The sequence below is a fragment of the Oxyura jamaicensis genome, chromosome 1, assembly GCF_011077185.1.
Source record: "Oxyura jamaicensis isolate SHBP4307 breed ruddy duck chromosome 1, BPBGC_Ojam_1.0, whole genome shotgun sequence".
NCBI classification, from domain to species: domain Eukaryota; kingdom Metazoa; phylum Chordata; class Aves; order Anseriformes; family Anatidae; genus Oxyura; species Oxyura jamaicensis.
The window spans coordinates 87,759,247-87,778,816 of NC_048893.1; the positions used below are offsets into that span (position 1 = coordinate 87,759,247).

General features: G+C 37.7%; 1 protein-coding gene across 1 annotated transcript in view; it reads left to right on the plus strand.

Annotated features, from left to right (window-relative positions):
- The window catches only part of DCBLD2 (discoidin, CUB and LCCL domain containing 2), a 44,282-nt gene that overhangs the window by 18,235 nt on the left and 6,477 nt on the right, over positions 1-19,570 (plus strand). Inside the window, exons 3-11 of the mRNA XM_035314959.1 lie at positions 2,893-3,030; positions 4,290-4,341; positions 5,749-5,821; positions 9,175-9,308; positions 10,794-10,834; positions 11,989-12,204; positions 13,785-13,909; positions 18,446-18,593; positions 18,944-19,117. Coding sequence (XP_035170850.1) covers positions 2,893-3,030; positions 4,290-4,341; positions 5,749-5,821; positions 9,175-9,308; positions 10,794-10,834; positions 11,989-12,204; positions 13,785-13,909; positions 18,446-18,593; positions 18,944-19,117 — 1,101 coding nt within the window. The remainder of the gene's footprint in view (positions 1-2,892; positions 3,031-4,289; positions 4,342-5,748; positions 5,822-9,174; positions 9,309-10,793; positions 10,835-11,988; positions 12,205-13,784; positions 13,910-18,445; positions 18,594-18,943; positions 19,118-19,570) is intronic.

Sequence of the window (19,570 nt, forward strand, 5' to 3'; positions counted from 1 at the left end):
TTGTCAAAGCTCTTAATCTCAGTGGTAATAAAGGATGTCAAGCTTCAATAATTACGTATTTTAAGTATCTTCTGATAGGAGGAGGTCCATAGTTCAATTTGTTCTCTTTAAGAGGACAATTTGAATTTCATTATTATAAGGTGGTTATTTTCAAATAGTGTGAAATTATCATCCACATCAAGGTATATGTAAGGTTTTAAGAACCTTCTGGTTATTATGCAGAAAGCTCAAAATTAATTGTCATTTTTCCTTCACTAAAATTAGTTGCTATTATGCAGAGTCATTTTATTTTGTTTCCTAAATCAGTAATCTGGAGAGAGAGAGAGAGAGATTTACTTCACCAAGATTGTTTTATTTGTACTCAAATACTAATCCCACTTAACTGAGTCTTTTTATAAAGAGGCAAAGAGGCTAGTGGAATGTCAGCTTAGTTAACCCTCTTTTCCAACTGTTACCTTGGTAAGCATGTGTGAAAATAAGTCTGTGCTTTGAGTGGTTGAGCCAGACTTGGTCTAAAATAGAAAGCACCGAAGTCCTTAAATGGCAAGGAACGTCCAGTTCTGATAACTCTATTATTCACTTTTACAAGTGACGTAATGGGTTCAAGTAAATTTTCTACTTCATGTGTTTCTCTTGACTTTCAGCTGTTCCCAGCTGGTGTAGTAACACAGTATGTTGAGCAAATGTGTGTGTTGTTCTGCTCCTGATAAATTAAATCACAGAACAATCAGTGATATTAACACTGGCAGACACAGATGGTGCAGTTTCTTAAATACTTGTATTTGAAGCAGTAAAGAGTAGAGAGACTAAACAGTGATCTGATTTTGTTTGGAAGGAATTATCTTCTGGATTTCCTAAGTTCTTAATTTTCTTGCATTCAGCACTGCCGATAAGTCTAGTGTTGAAATAATTGCGTTACATAAAATCTGAAATTCAGTGATACCTATTTTAACTCAAAATGAAACTTTCAAAGCTGTGTGATTTAGATTCAAAATTGAATTGTTACAGGGTTAGTTCACTGATAAGCAGAGGTTTCTCCTGAAACTCTTAATGGTTAGTTCGCACTCTAAGCGTTTGAATATTTATCAGTAAGTCAAAAGATTGAAATCTTTGGTGTTAGGTTTGCCAGTAGTTTCAGTAAGATTTGCAATCCAGCCAGTACATATCTATACTTAGATGTATTTATTTAATATATTTTATGTGAGCCAGATCTGTAGGAGCAAAGAATGTAAACTACTGTGGGAATTCCCCTCCTGCTGTAACGCTGCTGTACAAAAGCACTTTGGGTCCTTCAGCGCATAAGTACAGACAAATTGGTAATACTACATCTTCTATACTTACCATTGACAGTCATCACTGCAGTCACGTTTTGTCCATTTCTGGTACCTTCTTTTTAAAAAGTCTGCTAAAAATCTGGAAGGAGGCCAGAGAAGAGCAGGGGAAATGATTTATAGTCTCAAAAGTATGTCTTGCAATGAATCATAAGGTACATCCATCTACAGTTTGTCAAAGGCTGTATCTCCATGGTACGAGCAGCACTGGATAGTTTATCCAAGCTAGATTTACATGTCTTTCTGTGTGTTTGCCCAAAGAAGAGGTTAAATGGTGTCTATCCTGAGAAGAGTCTCGTGCTAGTCAGCTATGTAACAAGATGCAGAGGCTGAAAATGAAACAAAATTTAAAAAAAAAAAAAAGAAAAAGAAAAAAAGTGGTAATTGGAAAAATGATGCAGTTCATCATAACAAATGCAATTAATCACTGAAACATAGCTTAGGGCAAAATGCAGGGTCAGTGGGGAGCCTTGGTAAAAAGGAACTTCTATTTTCATAACTTTTGCTGATGACCAGCTTAAGTAGTGAATTTAAGTAAGGTTATATTGCATGTAACTTAATACATTTCATTAAAGTATTGTAAGATCTATTTTCTGTTTTTCATTAGAAAAAAAGCACATGCTTTGTTTGAACAATATCAGAAAAAGAAAAATTTAGGAAGCTCTGAAGAATGACAGGAACTTGTATTTATATTTTTTAAGTGTTTGAGATTGCAGTTCTCTTTTTAAAGGAATTTGACATACCTTTTTAAAGATTATATTTGATCAAAAACAGGGCCGTGTTATTCCAACCCCTCCGCCTTAGTATTGTAATTTTCCTTTAGTTGAGAAGGTAATTGACTTCTTTTTTTTGCTATTTTACAATATGATAACATACTTATCAAGAAGACAAATAAATGAATGGTAAACTGAAACGTATGAGGTGTCATGTGTTGTTGGTCGTTATCCACTTTTAATATTCTGCAGAGAATGTAGGCTCAGTGCCTATTTATAACATTGGTTGTCTAAGGGTGCCTGTAGAACAGATTTTTTTTTCTTATCTGGTTAATAAACGGGTCTAAACGAGTATTTTATTAAAGTTTCTAGTTAGTAGGGCTGGAGGATTCCATACTGATTTAATACTGTAATAGCCATTCCTCCAGATAATTTCAAGTCATTTGGTAGTAATTCTAGGACTTTATAGGCAAATATTGTCAATACCTACTGACTCCAGCTTCTCAGTTTAAAACGTGATATTTCTAGTCATTTTGTATTGCAAGAAAAGTACCCCGATCCAGAGGCAGACCAAGTCTAAGCTGTATTACCTTTTTTTTCTTTTCTGAAAAACTCTAGTACCTCTCTTAGATTTTCTAGGTGCAGCAAAACAGTAAGTTGAACCAATTGCAAGTTTATATTACCCGTACTTTGCTTTAAATGGCCACTGACTACATGCCTTTGTATTATCTACGTGTTTTTGTTTTTGAATATATACACCAGAACTAATGTGAGGTTATACTGGAAAGGAAGATTCTAATTACATGCGTTGGTTTTGGTCCATGTCTCTTTCTTTCTTCTCTTCCTAGGAAAATACTGTGGTTTTAGCTTTCAAATGGATGGTTTAATTACTTCAAAAAGTAATGAAGTCACAGTACAGTTCATGAGTGGAATACACACTTCTGGGCGTGGATTTCTTGCGGCTTATTCAACCACTGACAAATCAGGTATTCCTAAGATTCTCTTAGTTTTTCTGTGCTGATAAAATGAGAGTTGTCTAGTAAAAACAAAGAACTAATGCATTTTTTCCCCACATTCTCACAAATTAACATCTAAAAGTAATGAATTCTAATACAGTTTTCCCGATATTTCTACACAGGAAATTGAACTGTTGAGTTACTATTTAAGTTACGGTATTTAAAAAAAGAAAAAGTTTTTTTTTATTAAAGCTTACCCCGGATATAGCAAGAGTCATAGTTACCTGTTAGGAGTGAAAGAGCTACTTTGGATAAAGGATAAAATGCATTTTTTCAGGTAGTAGTCCAGATGGCAGATAACTTTGATTTTTTTTTCTTAGTGAACTCTATACATGCAGACCCACCTCATGGAAAAATTTAGTTTCAGTAACAGCTTGCTATACTTTCTCAACTCTTCAATCCCTCGTTGACTGGTGACTATTTTTTTAAATTATTTTTGCCATTTCTTGTCTCCCCCCCCCCCATTTTTGTTTTGTTTTGTTTTTCTAGCCTTTAAAAGAAGCTACTGTATTTGTTTTGCATCTCCTTTCACTCATTGTAAAGGTGATTGACATATGTGGTCCACAAGGAGATGAGGGATTTCCAGCAACTGCTTTGCAAGGCACAAAGAGAGAAAATCCTTACTAGATGCGATTCTAAAAAGAACAAATAAAGGGTTTTCATGTGATTTTTTCTAAATTTTTGTTTTCTGGTGCTTTTCTGTGTGTTTTGGATTGTATGTGCTTACGCAAAGCACAGAAACAGAAAATTTGATGCAACAATCATGAATGCCAGTAACATGTCACTCTAATGTTCCTGTGCTGCCTGGTTTTAATACTGTAGGACTGTTAAGTGCTGAAAACACAGGCCTGTTTAGCTGGCTGATTATCTAATTTTCTCTGTTTCAGTTTCCTTTTGTGAACAGAGCATATGTTTGTGTCTCATTCATAGGTTCCCTGAAGTATAGCTATAAATTAAAATTAAGCTACAAAAAACTTGCCATATGTTTTTAGTGTATTTCCTCATGTCTATCTAACAGTGTATTATTTCTCAGTACTCAAACAAATTATCAAGGTTCTACTGTCATACAAAATCTGTTGAAAGAAAATTATTAAATAAGAACTTTCTTTTCCTTTGAGACTTCTGGTTAAGCCACAGAGGCTGAAATGTGTTTTTTTGTGCACTTTTGAAAAGCATGCTCAAACCTATTGTCTTTATCATCCTCTTGACCTAATATTTTTTCTTTCCAGACCTAATTACCTGTTTAGACAATGCAAGTCACTTTTCCGAACCAGAATTCAAGTAAGATTAATTTTACCTTTTTTTCTGCCCCTTTATCTTTACTGAAGTCATTTTAGTGTTTCTAGTTCACTGCTATTTAAACCTAACCCAACTTGAAAATTGGAGGTTGAGAGGACTCAGGAAACAAAGAGATTGCGGTTAGAGCTTAATAATATTGACATTTGCACTTGTCCTTCTTGCTTTTTTTCAATTTTTAAAGTACATGCAGTATGCAGTAGAACCTCGTTAATTTGCACTAACACATATAAGCTAATATCACATTCCCATTAAAAAAATATACTTTTATAAATATATATTACAGGGTGTATGCCCCTTCAATACTGAAATTCGTATTAAAGTTCTCAAAGAAGCACTAAACTCTGAAATGGGTAAAAAGAAATAATAATTGCAAAGCCATTTCACAGTTCGGTGTGAATTAATGAGGTTCTGTAGAGATACAAAATTATGTTCCTTCTTATGGAGGAAACACACATCATTTGCCTGTTTTGTCCTCCGTTTCTGTCTAAAGCAAGGACAGTGTTTAAAACTGAAGACTAAAGTGAAGTATTTAAATTTACTTTTTGGAGAAATGAAGCCCTGAAATCAAGGGCTTTCAATCAAACCTTTCAAAATGCAACCTTTGCTTTCCTTGTTCATTTTCCCAAGTTCCAGAATTGTAGGTTCTGGCATTGCCCTTTATGTTTGTCTTCATATCCTGTTGATTTCATGGTACCTGCAAACTTGCTTCAACTGTTGTTGAACTGACATTTTACCCAAGTTCATTGTTAAATCTTGAAGACTTAATGGTTTTTGTATGTGCAGTATGAAATGGCACCAGAATGTGAATGAATGTGTGCAGATGTCTTCCCGTTTTTTCCATGAGCTAGTGATATTAACTGAATTTGGCTTGGTTTTTTATGATCAAAACGTTGCCAGGAGCTATTACAAAATATCATTACTTTTCAGATGTACAGTTTAAAGATGCAAAACAAATAGATATGTGGGTCTCTAGTTTATAAAATATAATTAATAAATACTGCTACTTACAAGACTTTCAGTTCATAGATGTATTATGAACATAGTATTTATGAACATATGTATTTATTATGAACATATGTATTATGAACATAGTATTTATGTTAAAAAAATAAAATTGATGACTTAATTTGTTTTATTATATTCAGTTATTATAACTGAATTACAGATGAGATGGGTTTTTAACTACCTTTTTCTAATGCCTGTTCTGCTGTTGTGTACTTCTCTTGCTGAGTATATTTTTATCTGATTTCTTATCTCTTCACTTAGGATATATCCTTACATGATAAATGAACAATAACATAGTATGTTGTAAATGAAAAACCAGTGACTATTGTATAACATTGTAAGAGTTACATGCATATCTTGACTCAATTTTTTGTTTTCTTCCAGTAAGTATTGTCCAGCTGGGTGTGTGATTCCTTTTGCTGATATTTCAGGCACTATTCCTCATGGATACAGAGATGTAAGTAAATTTAATACTGTGGGCTCACATGAATTTTGGTAAAATATGTTATGTATGATTAAAACTCTATTATAGATGTCAGATGACAGCTCTGCTGTCTGGGTTCAGGGAGTTGTGCCTCCTAAAGTGAATAGCATGCTACTTATGTTTTTTTTTTTCTATGCCGCTGCTAAATGGCTGGTGCTTCAGTGAGTCCAGAGGAGGCTCACAAAAATAATTTGAGGGCTGGAGCACCTCTTCCCTAAAGGGAATCTGGGAGAGCTGCGTTTGTTTAGCATGAAGAAGAGGCAGCTATGGGGAAGCCTTCTCGGTGGCCTTTCATTACTTAGAGAGGGCTCGTAAGATAGTGAAAGATTTCACCAGTCTTGTAGGTTTGTAGGGTGGGAGGTAATGGCTCCAAATGGAAAAGAAAACTTTGAAAAAAGTTTAGGAAATGGAAAAAAGGAAAGAAACAAGATTTAGGTTGGGTATTTGAAAGACTTAGGTTACCACAAGGGTGGTTAAGCACTGGTACTGGTTGCTGAAAGAAGTTATGGATGCCCCATTCTTAGAAGTGCTTAAGGCCAGATTGGATGGGGATTTGGACAACCTGATAAGGTGCCTGTGCTCCTGGTGGTGGGTTTGGACTAGATGATCTTAAAAGGTCCCTTCTAACCCAAACCATTCTATGTTGCCATCTCCAAGAAGTGCCATAATACAGTAGAGACCTGAACATTTGCAAGGCCTGCTGAGAAAGATGGATCTACCAAAATACTGTTCTGTGTTTTGTGTGTTGTTTTTGATGGCTTTCTCAAGTTGCAAAGTTTGAATTTATAAAGACAAAAACAATAGTGTGGTTTTTTAATTGTGTCCTCTTGTTTTTGACATTAATATATCTCTAAACAAAGGCTATCAGTTGTTTACACTGAAATGCTGTTTACACTCAGCAGCTATAAAAAAAAAAACATTTGCAAAACAGTTAATACCATAAAATTAATGGTTCTATAAACCGGAAATTAACATCTAATAATGTAGTTTACTTAGAATGCTAAAAAAAACTGTATGCTTTTTTAATATTTAATATGTACCTAAAGTATGCCTCCCTGTTTTTTTTCTCAAATATCTGTAAATCCTAGGTTACCTGTATAAACAACTTCCCATATGTTAAAAAGGAAAAAAATCACCACAGTATAACTGTGTTAGATGTTCTGGTCCACAGTAAGTCCTTACTAAATAGCTGCAGGGCAATTTTTATACCTAGTAATAAGAAGGAGTTGATTCTCTGCCCATCATACTTGCAGCATCTGTAGGCACTCAGCCTATTGGGATTTTTTTTGCCAAAATCTGCAAAAGCTGTTTTCTATGCAGGAAAAAGGAAATTTCAGGAAATAAATTCCCTGTTACTTTGTGTACTTTATTATTCTGTTCTGAATAAAAGGCAGAGAATTACCCAGAAGTCAGGTTGTTTGGAAAGAAATCAAGTTGTCCAGCACTTTAAACAAAGTTTCAGGTAGAAATTTCTCTTGCATACCGTTCTAATGATCTTAGCTTCTTGCTGCTTTAAAAAATACCTTAAATTTGGATTCTTTTGTGTGACCCTAATGTCTTGCACTCCTTGAGGACTTGGAGTGCTCGTTGCTGACATCTTCTGGTGAGCAGGGAGGAGGGATTTTCATCTGCTGCAGGATCGTATCGTTCTGCTTTCAAGGAAAATAGGAAGGAAGGGAGTTCATAAGCCAGACATAATTACATTTATTTAGAGAGCTTCGGGGATATTTGAGGGGTGAGGAATAAGGATCCACAATGGGCTGGAGTTTTTATGTGTTAATATACTAAAGAGAATTATATCTAGGAATGTCTTGGTAAGAAGTTTTTGTGCCAGTGAGCCTGAGATATAGGGGCCTCCTGGCCTATTGCAGCATGCAATTATTTCTCAAAAGGCCACATAGAAAAGTTGTTCTTTTTTTTTTAAAAAAAAAATAAATTGTTGAGGGCAAACATATGTGAAGTCTCCCTTTTCTGGAAAGGATCTTCTGATTCCTTCTAAGAGAATTGTGAAGCAAGCTTTCTTTGGGAAAGCAACTGTTAAAAGTAAACATAAATCTGCAGCCCTCATCTGTTGTTTATTGGCTTGGGAAATCTGTGCTGGGGTACCACACTGAGAATAAATGTGGTTTCTGGGAGGTATACAGGGGGATATCGAGGTGATCCGCAGGCAACTTGGTCCCTGCTGAATTTTATTTTAGAATTTTATTCTAAAATTCAGGTTGATCCCTGTCACACTGGATGTGAGCAAGGGGCTGCAGAGTTGCCGTGTGTCTGTGCATACTCAGTGCTTCACGTGGCAGGCAGTGCCTGTGAATAGTCTGTATGTGCCTGTTGCACTGTGCAGAGTCAGTCATCCTGCAGGAACTTGGTGTACACCAAGTTGAGCGGGTGCAGAGCCCTTGCTGCTAAGCCTTTTTTTGGAACTGGATTGTGTCTCTGCTCCCTAGCACAAGGACATTTCTGCCTTGAGCCCGTTTGGGTTGACAGGTCTTGCTTTCCACATGAAAAAGGTGTCCTGAGCTGGTTTGCTGTGGGAAACAGGCATCTTGCTCTGCTCAGTCTGTGCTGTGCCTGAATGACTTGGTGGAGTGGGTCAGTCCTGCTGTCAGGACTACAAGCCAGGGAAATGGAAACGTCGCTGTGGTATTTGTTAGCAGGGTGGGACTAACAGCCGCTGGGATAAGAAGGGAAGAGCAACAACAAAACCAGTCTGATTAATTGATCTGCACTGACCTGTGCGACGTAGGTAATAGGGTTCCTCAGAAGAAAATGCATTCATGTATTACGGTGGGTTTTTATGGATCAGATTGCTGTGATGTTAAACCATGTTTAATCTCGAGATAAAATATACAACCCACTGGCTCAAAGTTACAAAATCTGTACTGCATCACTCCTTAATTGTGAGAAAATGAAGAAAGCACACAAAGTATGTTTATACTAAAAGGTTTTCTTGGAATTTATATATTCAGCTTCTGTTGTCTAGCATAAAAGATTTATCGTAGGCTGAAAATCTGTTTTGCTTTTTTTTTCAGAGTTGTTCACCTTGCTATTTATTTGAGCGCATTTGATTACAAGAGTTGCATTCCAAATACGTCTGGGCTAGGACTCACTGAAATGTCTGAGATGCTTTCTATGTTTTTATAAATTCCACAAGAAAATGAAGATAAATGATTTCTAAATAACAGATATAGTTAAATAATAAGTTTCTTAATGTCGTAATAGCAACAAAGAACGTGACTTAGCAACATAGCATTTACAGTACACTGTGTATTACTTAATTTATTTACAATGTAGTATTATTTTTTTCTTTTTCCCCCCTCCTCAAGTCATCATCACTTTGCATGGCTGGTGTTCACGCAGGCGTTGTGTCAAATACTCTGGGTGGCCAAATTAATGTTGTAATCAGCAAAGGCATTCCATACTATGAAGGCTCCCTGGCTAACAATGTCACCTCAAAAGTGTAAGTGTACCTCCTGTGTCCTCCTTCTCTTTAGCACCATAAATCTTCGTACTGTCTCATGCCTGGAGTAATTTCAGCTACAGGATCTACATGTTCCAAAGGCAGGTGCTGTTCTGTAAGGTTCTCACAATTACTCTGCAATTTTTTTTATCAGGTATTTTTTTTAACCTCCAGACCATAAAGATTAATTTCACAAATTCTGCAAGGAGTTTTTAGATTTCAAAATGCATCGCATGACCATAAATTCCTAATGGGCTATGTAAAAAATAATAATTTGTCCTGGTCTTTTTTCATAATCTGTAATTTCTAGTTTTTGTTGGTGTTTTTAATTAGGTACCGTAATTTCTCTTCTGTAAAAAGAGGGGAAATTTGGTATCTAAGGTGAATAATATATTTATCCTTAAATTTCAAATTTTAAAAGCTAGTGCACAGTGTATTTTTTTTTCCTTTTTTTCCCTTCATGTCATAGTAGTGTGTGTGGGGATTTTCTTGGGGAGGGGAAGAAGTAGGGGAAGAAGATGGTGGTGGGCAGGGACAGTTCTCTTTTTTCTTCTTCCAAAGCTGCCCTTATAGTTCAGTCTGTAATTTAAGGATTATTGTTCTGAAGTTTTTTGCTGTTCTTTTTTTAAAACAACAACAACAACAACAAAACAAAAAAAAAAACCTTGGGGCAAAACCAATCCAGTAAGTAATAACTGCTTTATTTCCGTGCTACTAGTGTTTGGAATCCCATAGACAAAGGTCGCTTGCCCTTGGTTGTCTCTACTAAATGAGGGCAACTACTGTTTGTCCTGAGAGGCCGGAGGTTAGGCTGGGGAGCTCAGTCATTGTGAGGAGCGGTCCGTGTGCATGTGTGGGCAGATTCGCTCTGCAAAATGGTGAGATGAAACCTGAACAGTAAATAATTGTGATTTTGGTGGTTTTGGAAATACCAGTATGTTGAAGATGGAAACTTCTGAGTTTGAATGCAGGTCAAAAAAAATAAGTTTTTTCTTTTTTCTCCATTTCACCTTTCTCCAAGACTGAAGTGTGAGAACTGCAGTGCAGTTTTAAACAGGAATTTGCAGAGCAGAGCTTGCATTATACTTGATGGATTGTTGTTTCTATTGCAGCTGCATATGGGTTTTTGCAAGAATGTTGCACAAGAGAAAAGAGTGTAACTTGTAATTTTATCTCAGAAGTCCTAGGAACAGTTGCTACGATAAGATTAATTTAAAAAGGAAGCATTTTAACGAAAGTTTTTCCTTTTGCTGGGCAGATGCTTTGAAAACCTGTAAAACCAGTAGTATCTCAAGACTTCCTTTGAAAAGGGGTTTGTATTTAAAACACTGCAGCTTGGTGACAGAAGTGTTCCTTTCATCATTAAATCCTTGTTTAGGCATATGTGTGTAGGTTTCAGTGGCAAACAGTCAGACAAGAAAAATAAAGTCAGTTTTTGTCAATTTTCCTTACTTACCACAAAAAACATATTTTTATTCTCTGCAGGGGACCATTATCTACAAGTCTCTTCACATTTAAGACAAGTGGTAAGCATTATCACTTGTATTACATGTTTATACTTTCATATGAACTTTCTGTGTTATATTTCTTAATTTTATTCTGCGTAAGTATTTTTACTGTCTTCGGCAGTAGTGTATATTTTTGAGTTATCTTACTGGCCTGTTTTGATGATTAATCATCACTACATACAAATACGCATTGCTGCATGTGTCAATAGCAGGATGCAGTATGTCGTGCTTCAGTCATTGTTTTGTTCAGTTGCTTGTAGGCAAATACGTGTTTGTTGTGTTATGTTTATGCTCTCGGTATATATGTGTAAGACATTCTAAAACTGCTTTCTCAGTCCTACAGGGTCGTTGTCCTGCCAGATTATACTTAATTGTCTTTTCAAATATTTTCCTAGTAAAAGTCTTTCCTTAGTAAGCTTTACTCATCTACAAAAATAGGTTCTTTTGTATTTTGTTCCTCTACTGTAATTTGGTTTGAAGTGATTTGACTCCTGCACTTTAAATCTACTGCTTAAAGCAGAATTTGATACTTGTTAGTTGCTCTTTATTTATTCTTTTAGTACAGGAGCAAATGGATATTGACTAGCCACAAAGAAATTTAGCCAGGAATTTAGGTGTCTTTAGCCATCAGAAGAACGTGACATGGAAGGAAACTTAGTAGGAATGGTGACAAAAAAATTAACTAATTTTAAGGATGTGTTTGAGCTCAAGGGTAGGATTTTGTTATGGCTTTCTACATTCATTGGTTTATTGTTACCACAATTAACATTGTGATGCTGAGATAGTTTGAAAACCAAGAAATTATGTAGGTGTGAAAAGGAGTGAGTAACCAAGTAGTCTCTTTCTCATTCCTGAACCAACCATGTGATGCACTTTTAAACCGTGACAGCTCCCCACCAGTGCTTCTCTGCTAGTGCTCTGTGTGGGTGGTGATTGAGAGAATATCCACATTATTCTTGAGCAGGCATAAATCATTTAGTAACTAAAGATCAGAAGTTTGATTCCAGCATCACTGGAAGAAGGCAAAAGCCTGTGGGTTTTTGGTAGTATTGTTACGGAATAAATTTAGATGTTCGTTTAATACTTGCCTGGCAAGTGTTAAACTCCAAGCAAGTAAAATCATTGCATAACTTGGATTTTTACTCTGAATCTTCACCTTTTCCTTTGCTCAGGTTGCTATGGGACGCTGGGGATGGAATCTGGGGTAATCCCTGATGCCCAGATCACAGCATCATCTATTCTCGAGTGGTCTGACCAAACAGGACAAATGAATACTTGGAAACCTGAAAATGCCAGACTGAAAAGGCATGGGCCTCCTTGGGCTGCTTTTGTCAGTGATGAACATCAGTGGTTGCAGATAGACTTGAATAAAGAAAAGAGGATAACAGGTAAGTGAGTCTGATGTAGCTTTTAAGATGCATTCAGGAGGTTTGGTTACTAACATGATTTTTTCCAGTCCTTAGTCTCAGATAAAATCTAGAAGATGTTAAATTACCATTACAAGAAGTTCAGTTCCATATCCTAGCTTACACACCAAAAAGTCTAGAGTTGAACAAGTGGAGTTTCATAGTAGAAAACACCTCTTCCAGAATTTGTTGGAGCGTTTCCTGTGTTTTTATTGTATCCTTGGTGCTTCCTTGCTGACTGTTTCCTGGGAGGTCCAAATCCATATCCAGTTAGCTCAGTCTGCTGGTACCTCTGATGTTGGGTGTACCGACTGATGTTTTTAGGTTTTCCCTGCTGCCCTCCACAGTTGCCTTTGCAGTTGCCGTGCTCCGTGTGGTGAGCAGCAGGCAGAACAAACTAGCTGGCAGCTTCCCCTTCCTGAAGGGGAACGCGGACAGTGAGTCAGGGTTGCTGGACCCTCCTAGCAGAGCCTGTTGTGTTGTCCCCCAGCAAATGGACCAAACAACGCAGACCAAACAACACAGACTGATGCAGCCAGAGCCTGGGTTGGGCTCTGCTCCTTCACAGGGATTGCGGTGCACCTTCTATTGTGGTTCTAGTCGCTGTGGTTCTTTGCAGAGACAGCTGGATGTGCTGCTTCCCAGTTCGCTCTGGGTGGCTTCACGTTCTGGGAGCTGGGCGAGCTTTTGGTTACCTGTTCCTGCCGACGGCAGCGTGGCCCATGAAGCCCTGAGGCACTCGCATTTCAGGGTTAACTTCAGGGATAGCCTGCTTGAAAATAAACCTAGTGATAGGACAGCTATCGTATCTTCTGTGCTAATGTTAAGTGTCTTCTATTTTAATTGTTCAGAGGCAATCACTGTTGTTAGTGGGCGTGCTTGCAATCTGACTTAAGTCCAAACTCAAGTTGCTGTAGGTTGAGCATGTTTTAGAATCCCAGGCTTTTAAGACTGTTCTGAGACATCCTGCTTTGATTGATTTGGGTTTGTCTCCTTCTCAAATGCACGAACCGGTCCCCAAACTCAGCTGCATGCTCTGCTGTCAGCACTTGGGCTTCCTGTCATTAAACAACTTAAGTTTACCTTTGGCATCACCTCCTTGGGGACTGTTCAGATTTTACATTACTCCTCTAATTCCTCTGCTAATAACCTTCCACGAAGCAGCTTTCCGGGTGAGTCTTTCTGAGCACTGAAGTGTCTGCTTTAGGGGGCAGCAGTTCTTTCAGTGGTGCTTTCAGGTTGGCAGCACAAAAGCAAGGAAGAGAGGCTATCTTGGCACCTGCAGGCAGAAGTGGGCCATGGTCCAGCGAGCAGGCCATTTCACCAAGAAATGGGGACTAAGTGCTTAGGAAGGTTATATCATGAGAATTAACATATAAAAGGAAGTAAAACGGTGATGAAGTTTTAGGAGTTTCAGACCCTGACACATCAGAGAAACTTTTCTGAATGTAACAAGACCAGGGGAGATTCTAAGTATATAACTCTGGATTAAGAAGCCGATACAATATTTTTTTACAAACTGGTATCAGTTTTTGTATACCTGGGCACTTTTATTTTCACAGGTATTATAACTACTGGATCAACGCTAGCAGAGTACTACTATTATGTTTCAGCCTACAGAATTTTATACAGTGATGATGGACAAAAATGGACAGCATACAGAGAGCCCGGCATCGATAAAGATAAGGTAAATAAATACCACACATTTTCTAGGTATGTTCTGTGGAGATTCACAATTGTAAATATGACCAATTTTGGTACAGTGAGGAAATGTTAAATAACTTTTTCAGTGTAATTTTTAATTGTAAAGTGTCTAAGCAGAAGGAAGTCAGAAGATGTGCAGATATGTAAGAATTTGAAGTAGTGTTTTGAAATTCAGAGGTGATTTTATGATTGTTTGGGAATGGGAATATTCTGTACAAGTAACTTCCGTTGCCAGTGGTAGGCTGCCTGATACTGTGTCCCTTTCTGACTAATCAGATTTCTTTCAAAGTAGGTTGCTTTTTATGTTTGTTTGTATTGTTTTTCCCCCAAATCAGAGTTTAAATTCTCATCATCTTCTGGTTACAGTATAAATGTGAGGGGTTGTATAATTTTACTTCTCTTATAGCACTTCTGTTGATCTTTTTGACTGAGAAGCTTCTTACTTGTATAACAGAACGGTCCTTGCAGACGGGAGGTATCTTAAAAGAATGAAATGGCATGTTTACATGGGAAATGCTTGTCGAAGGGAACAAATGTCAGCAGTAAGATACATAATACAAATAATTAATTTCTCAGTATTTACATTAAATACGAGAAGATGAGAAGGCAGGGCATTGTGCTACCTGATCTTCCCAGTGGTTCAGATTAGATTTTCTTAAACAAATGAGAGAATATTTGGAGTGCTTACTGAAATTAGGATTTCCTCCTTTTTCTTAACGTTCTTGGATGCAATTTATGTTACTTCCATAGGCCTATTGTATCATGTACATGTGCATACCTGGTAAATTTTTAGGAAAACAAAAACCCAGCTTAACTGGTATTTCATTTTCTGCTCGTTTTGTGGATTAAAAACATTTCAGGGCAGGATGTAGCAACTTGCTTCACTTGTTAAAGGTGACCCTGACTCAGGGCCCTTGTCTACTTCAGGTTTGCCTCCAAATTCTGTTTCTTGTGTTTGTAAGGCCAAGGTCTTACAAGCAGCTGTCTGTAAGGAGATATCCCTTCCTTCCTGCTCCCTGTGGACAGTCCCCAGCGAGTAGATTCAGCCGCCAGAGCATCCTGTGGGCCTAGAAAACTGCCTCACGTGCTCTGACTGATGACAGGCAGCAGCATCTGCTGTCGTTAACAGTTCCTGAGTAGCTGCTTTGGCTGAGTCTCAGTCTGAGCTTCAGCCCTCTGCCTGGAAAACCAGAAGGGATTCCAGGTGCTGAAATAAATGATGGTACCTTTCCTGCTGTGTTTCCAACCCTTGTCCTGATGAAGTGAAAGGTAAAAATACCATGTTTGTTCAATCGAGAGGTTTCTGAATACTGGACACAATCACAGTGGGGAAACTTAGCTGAGCAGGGGTGACTTTGCTGTTGGGACTGGTCCATCTCCTTGAGTCTACACGTGTGATACCAGACTGTTAATATAAAGTATTCAAGGCAAACAAATCCAGCATTTTCTGCTGTTTTTTGAGTGCCCTCTTCTGGCTGTAAAATAAAACCTCAGCTAGCTGCCTAGATTTAGGCTACGTTTAGTTTATTTTCCTAGAAAACATTTACAGTTATTGCCTGTTAATTGAGCTCGTTCTTTTCCTTGCAAGTTTGTGAAGTAAAGCAAAATGTGGAGCTTGAGATTACAGGTGATGGATCTTTTTTACCCTTGGTAGATCATTAGGTACCATGTGTGAAGAACCATACATATCCAAAGTGCCAGCTGTGAAGGGAAATATTTAAATGACAAAAAAGGATCGGTGTGGTTGATTTCTGAGGCTTCGGAATAGCAGATTTTTCCTCTGTCTGGTGCAATCTCATTTGATACAGCTTTTCTTTTGGATGCATATACATGCAGGTGTCTCCCTTTGATCCTTACACAACTGCACACCAGACAAGTCAGGAGGTGCAATTCCCTGGTTTTTGAAAAGTTTTAAATTCCTGAAGTTGTTTAGGAGACCAGGAGCTTTTCCTGTAGTTCTCTATGAAAATGGCTTCTTGAGGTGTATCGGTATTCACGAAAAGCCATCCTTAACATTTTTATCTATTTATAAAAAGGGGAGGGAGGTTTGAAAATGCTTGAAGTGGGGAGAAATGACAAGTTCCACTGTTGTAAAAGCACAGGCAAGCTGAGGGAGTCTGAAGACAAATGGAATATGAAGGTGATTTGTTCTTCAGAAAGCTTGCAGTTTGTATTGAGCTCAGTGGCAATTTTTTGGGGGAAAAAAATAATATATATTGAGCTGCAGGCAAAGCTATGTTACTGTCTTAACACTTGACATTAAAAAGCTTGACTGTAACGAAAGCATGGAGTAAAGAACTACTTTATTGTTACTCTTTCTTAAATACAATAGCTGGCACTAATGTTTCTGGTTGCCTTTGCTCCGACGTGCTCAGGCTCAGAAACGTGAAGTGAAGCATGTTCAGTGTTGGGCATCTCCAGGAAATCAGAGGGACAGACACGCAGACTTCTCTGATCTCTAACCTGCGTGTGTTGCTATAGCAGCCAGACATGGCGTGCGCCTTCTTTTGGTAGTAGGAACTGGCACAACACAGGGCAAACGAGCACAGGGCTGTGTGCATCTCCTCAAAGATCCCCCTCTGTAACTTGCATCTTTATGAAAACAATTCTCTGCTGAGGTCTGTAGCTACGAGTCTCTGAGCATCATCATCATAATAAACTACCCTCGTTTATAAGTGACGTAGCTGTTGTACATTGGAACCCAGTCTTCTGCGTTCCTGGTCTTGCAGTATCTCATCGATTGTGAATACCTGGACACACAAACTGTGACTGCTTGGTGTTACTCCTGTATTTCCAGAACAATACCATAGATTTCCTTAGCATTTCATCTGCCTTTATTCATTACCAGTAAGTATATTTAGGTACAACAATCCTGAATTCAGAACACTTCAAAGCAGAAGTGTCACTGAGAGCCGCGTGCTTGCAAATCTGCCCTGCTGGGGAAGAATGCAGACTGTAAGCTTCCAAAGCAAGTAACCTCATGTTTGCCTACCTAGATGTGAGTAAAATGAAGGGGCTATCGGTCAGTTGGGTAGTGTTACTTGGATACAAAAAAAAAAAAAAGAAAATGTCGGTTACTATGTTGAGCTGTAGAAAAAATAATACATCACAAACATGAAGTATTGTATTGTAGCAATTCATTTTTTTGTTTGTTTTTAACTAAATTGACTTACTTATCAGTCAGTGCTTCCAAACATGATGACAATTACTGACTATGTAAGGACAAACCAAAATTCTTACTCTCAAGTGGTAATAGTAATGGGGCTTGTGTGTCTTTCAAGAGTGGGAATAGACACATGATGTAGGTCATGAGCCTAAGGCATGACTCCATAAAAGACTACTAAGGGAGTTTTTTTGGTTTTGGCTCTTGAATGGCTAGTGTCCTGGAATAAACCCTTTCTTTCAAACTGGTTGGGTATTGCAGTTGTTTAACCCTACGTTATCTATTTTATATACCAACGAGCTGAATTGTTCAAAGTAGCAAGATACTTCAATGTTTATGTAGTAATGTGAATGAGCAGAAAAATCCTAACTCTCTATAACATTTATTTTTTTGGTTGTGTGTTAGTAAGGTCTAAGTCACTTCTTAATTACATCCAACGTGATTTACAATATCCATACCAACACTTTAAGACATGATCTTGAACTAGTCCTCCAAAGAAACTGATGGACTGGTTCACTGGGTTGGCACATTTGGCCTGGCTGTTATATATTGTGTTAAGCAGCTTGGTGCAAAACCTGTTGGTGTCTAGATGCTTGTCAGTGGGCTTACTCTGCACCATACAGTGACTCTCTGCTTACTGCTTTAAAATTTCAACCAGACCAAACGTTTTTTAGTTGTCACATTGGCTAAGTTCTTTATATGCAAGAACCAGCAGTGAAGGACCAACTTTAGCTCATTCTTTAGGCAATTTCTGCTCCTTTCTCTCCCATAATCCAATGGCTTCACCTGAGATTTCTGACAGATAAGATTTTGCTTTCCTAACATAAATCTTAACGTAGTATTTTGCTTGGAGTTCTGCCTTGTAGATAGCAGCCGCTAGAGGACAGTGTGACTACATACTGGACTTAATTCTTCCTAAGAAATGCCATAACCATTCACAGGACAGGCCATGCTTAAACAACTATGCAGTGTGAAGGCTGCTTTCAGTGTCACAATTGCTTGCTCTATTTGAAGAATAAATGACAATAGCAAGAAAGGACAGCGTTAAAATTATTTTTCAGTGCCATAAAAATGCAAGATTTATTTAGCAATAATCATTGCCTGGGTCCCAAGAGTACCTTTATTTGAAGTTCAGGCAAAGGGTGTAGCAGGTACGTGTGTGTGTGTGTGTACACAACTAGTTTCTCTTCTGCATGGGATAGGACAGGCAGCAGCACAATTCTGGGGCTGAAATATTCTCAGGATTCTGCACTGCTTATTTTTACTAAACGAAACATCAAAACTGGTTTTACTTCCTTAGTTGCTATTAATTTGTTTAACATAATCGTTTTTTTAATTATTTTTCTTCTTTTCCAGGTATTTCAAGGGAACACTGAATTGTACCAGGAAGTTCGTAATAATTTCATCCCACCTATTATTGCACGATTCTTTAGGATTAACCCCTTAAAATGGCACCAGAAAATAGCAATGAAAGTAGAATTGCTAGGATGTCAGTTCAGTATAGGTAAGAACTGAAAACCATTCAACTTTGTAAGACAAGCAGTGAAACGTGTCAGTAAAGTTTACCTTGTGGGCCTATTTTCAATGAGAAAACAATACTGAGCTGAGCAATCCTTCTGTAACTGGTACTTCCCAGTTTCTTCCAAAGTTACTACACTTAGCCTGGAAAATAGCTTGTTTCAGTGTAAACAAAGTGATTTAGAAAGCGTTTCAAAAGACACCAGTCACTTGCTTTCCGTGTTTCTGATTGATGTCTTTTTCCTCATTATGTATCTTTTCTTGATACATTTAAAACTTGAAATGTGTAAAACTAGCCTTTAAAACCCTCTTTTTACAAATACGTTTCTTTTACAGTCCGCTCTCCTAAAATCACCATGCTGCCGCCACCACCACCACCGCAGAACAATGACAAGAATGATGACTTCAGTGATGACTTCATTCACTCAGTGAAGACGTCGCTGCAGACAGATAAAACAACTTTCACACCTGAAATAAAAAACACCACAGTGACTCCAAGTGTAACCAAAGGTACCCATGCTTAAATAGTGGAAGTGTTTGGGAACTGCTGACAGTACTTTGCTGTATGTTGTGTGCTTTCTGAATTCAACTTTTCTTGACAATTGTCATATGCTATAGCAAACTATCATTCTCTTTTCATTTTAGTATTTACCAGTATATTAAAGATGTATGCAGAAACAAACCCAATATTCTAAGGCATGTAAATATTACGTGTAAACTGAGTTCAGCTTTTAATTACCGAACATTTTTTTGTCCAGAGGACAAGTTGCAACTTGGACTTCCCTTCAGAATTAGTCAGAAGTAACCGCTTTGTTATTTAATCTGGTAATTTCTCAGGACAAAAGACTTTTGCCATAGCTTGTCTTTTATGGAACAGTCATGTTGGCATGAAATTCAAAAACCATCTGGCATCCTCGTTGTTGTTTATCAAAGAAAACTGTCGGGCAGAGAGCAACGACATTG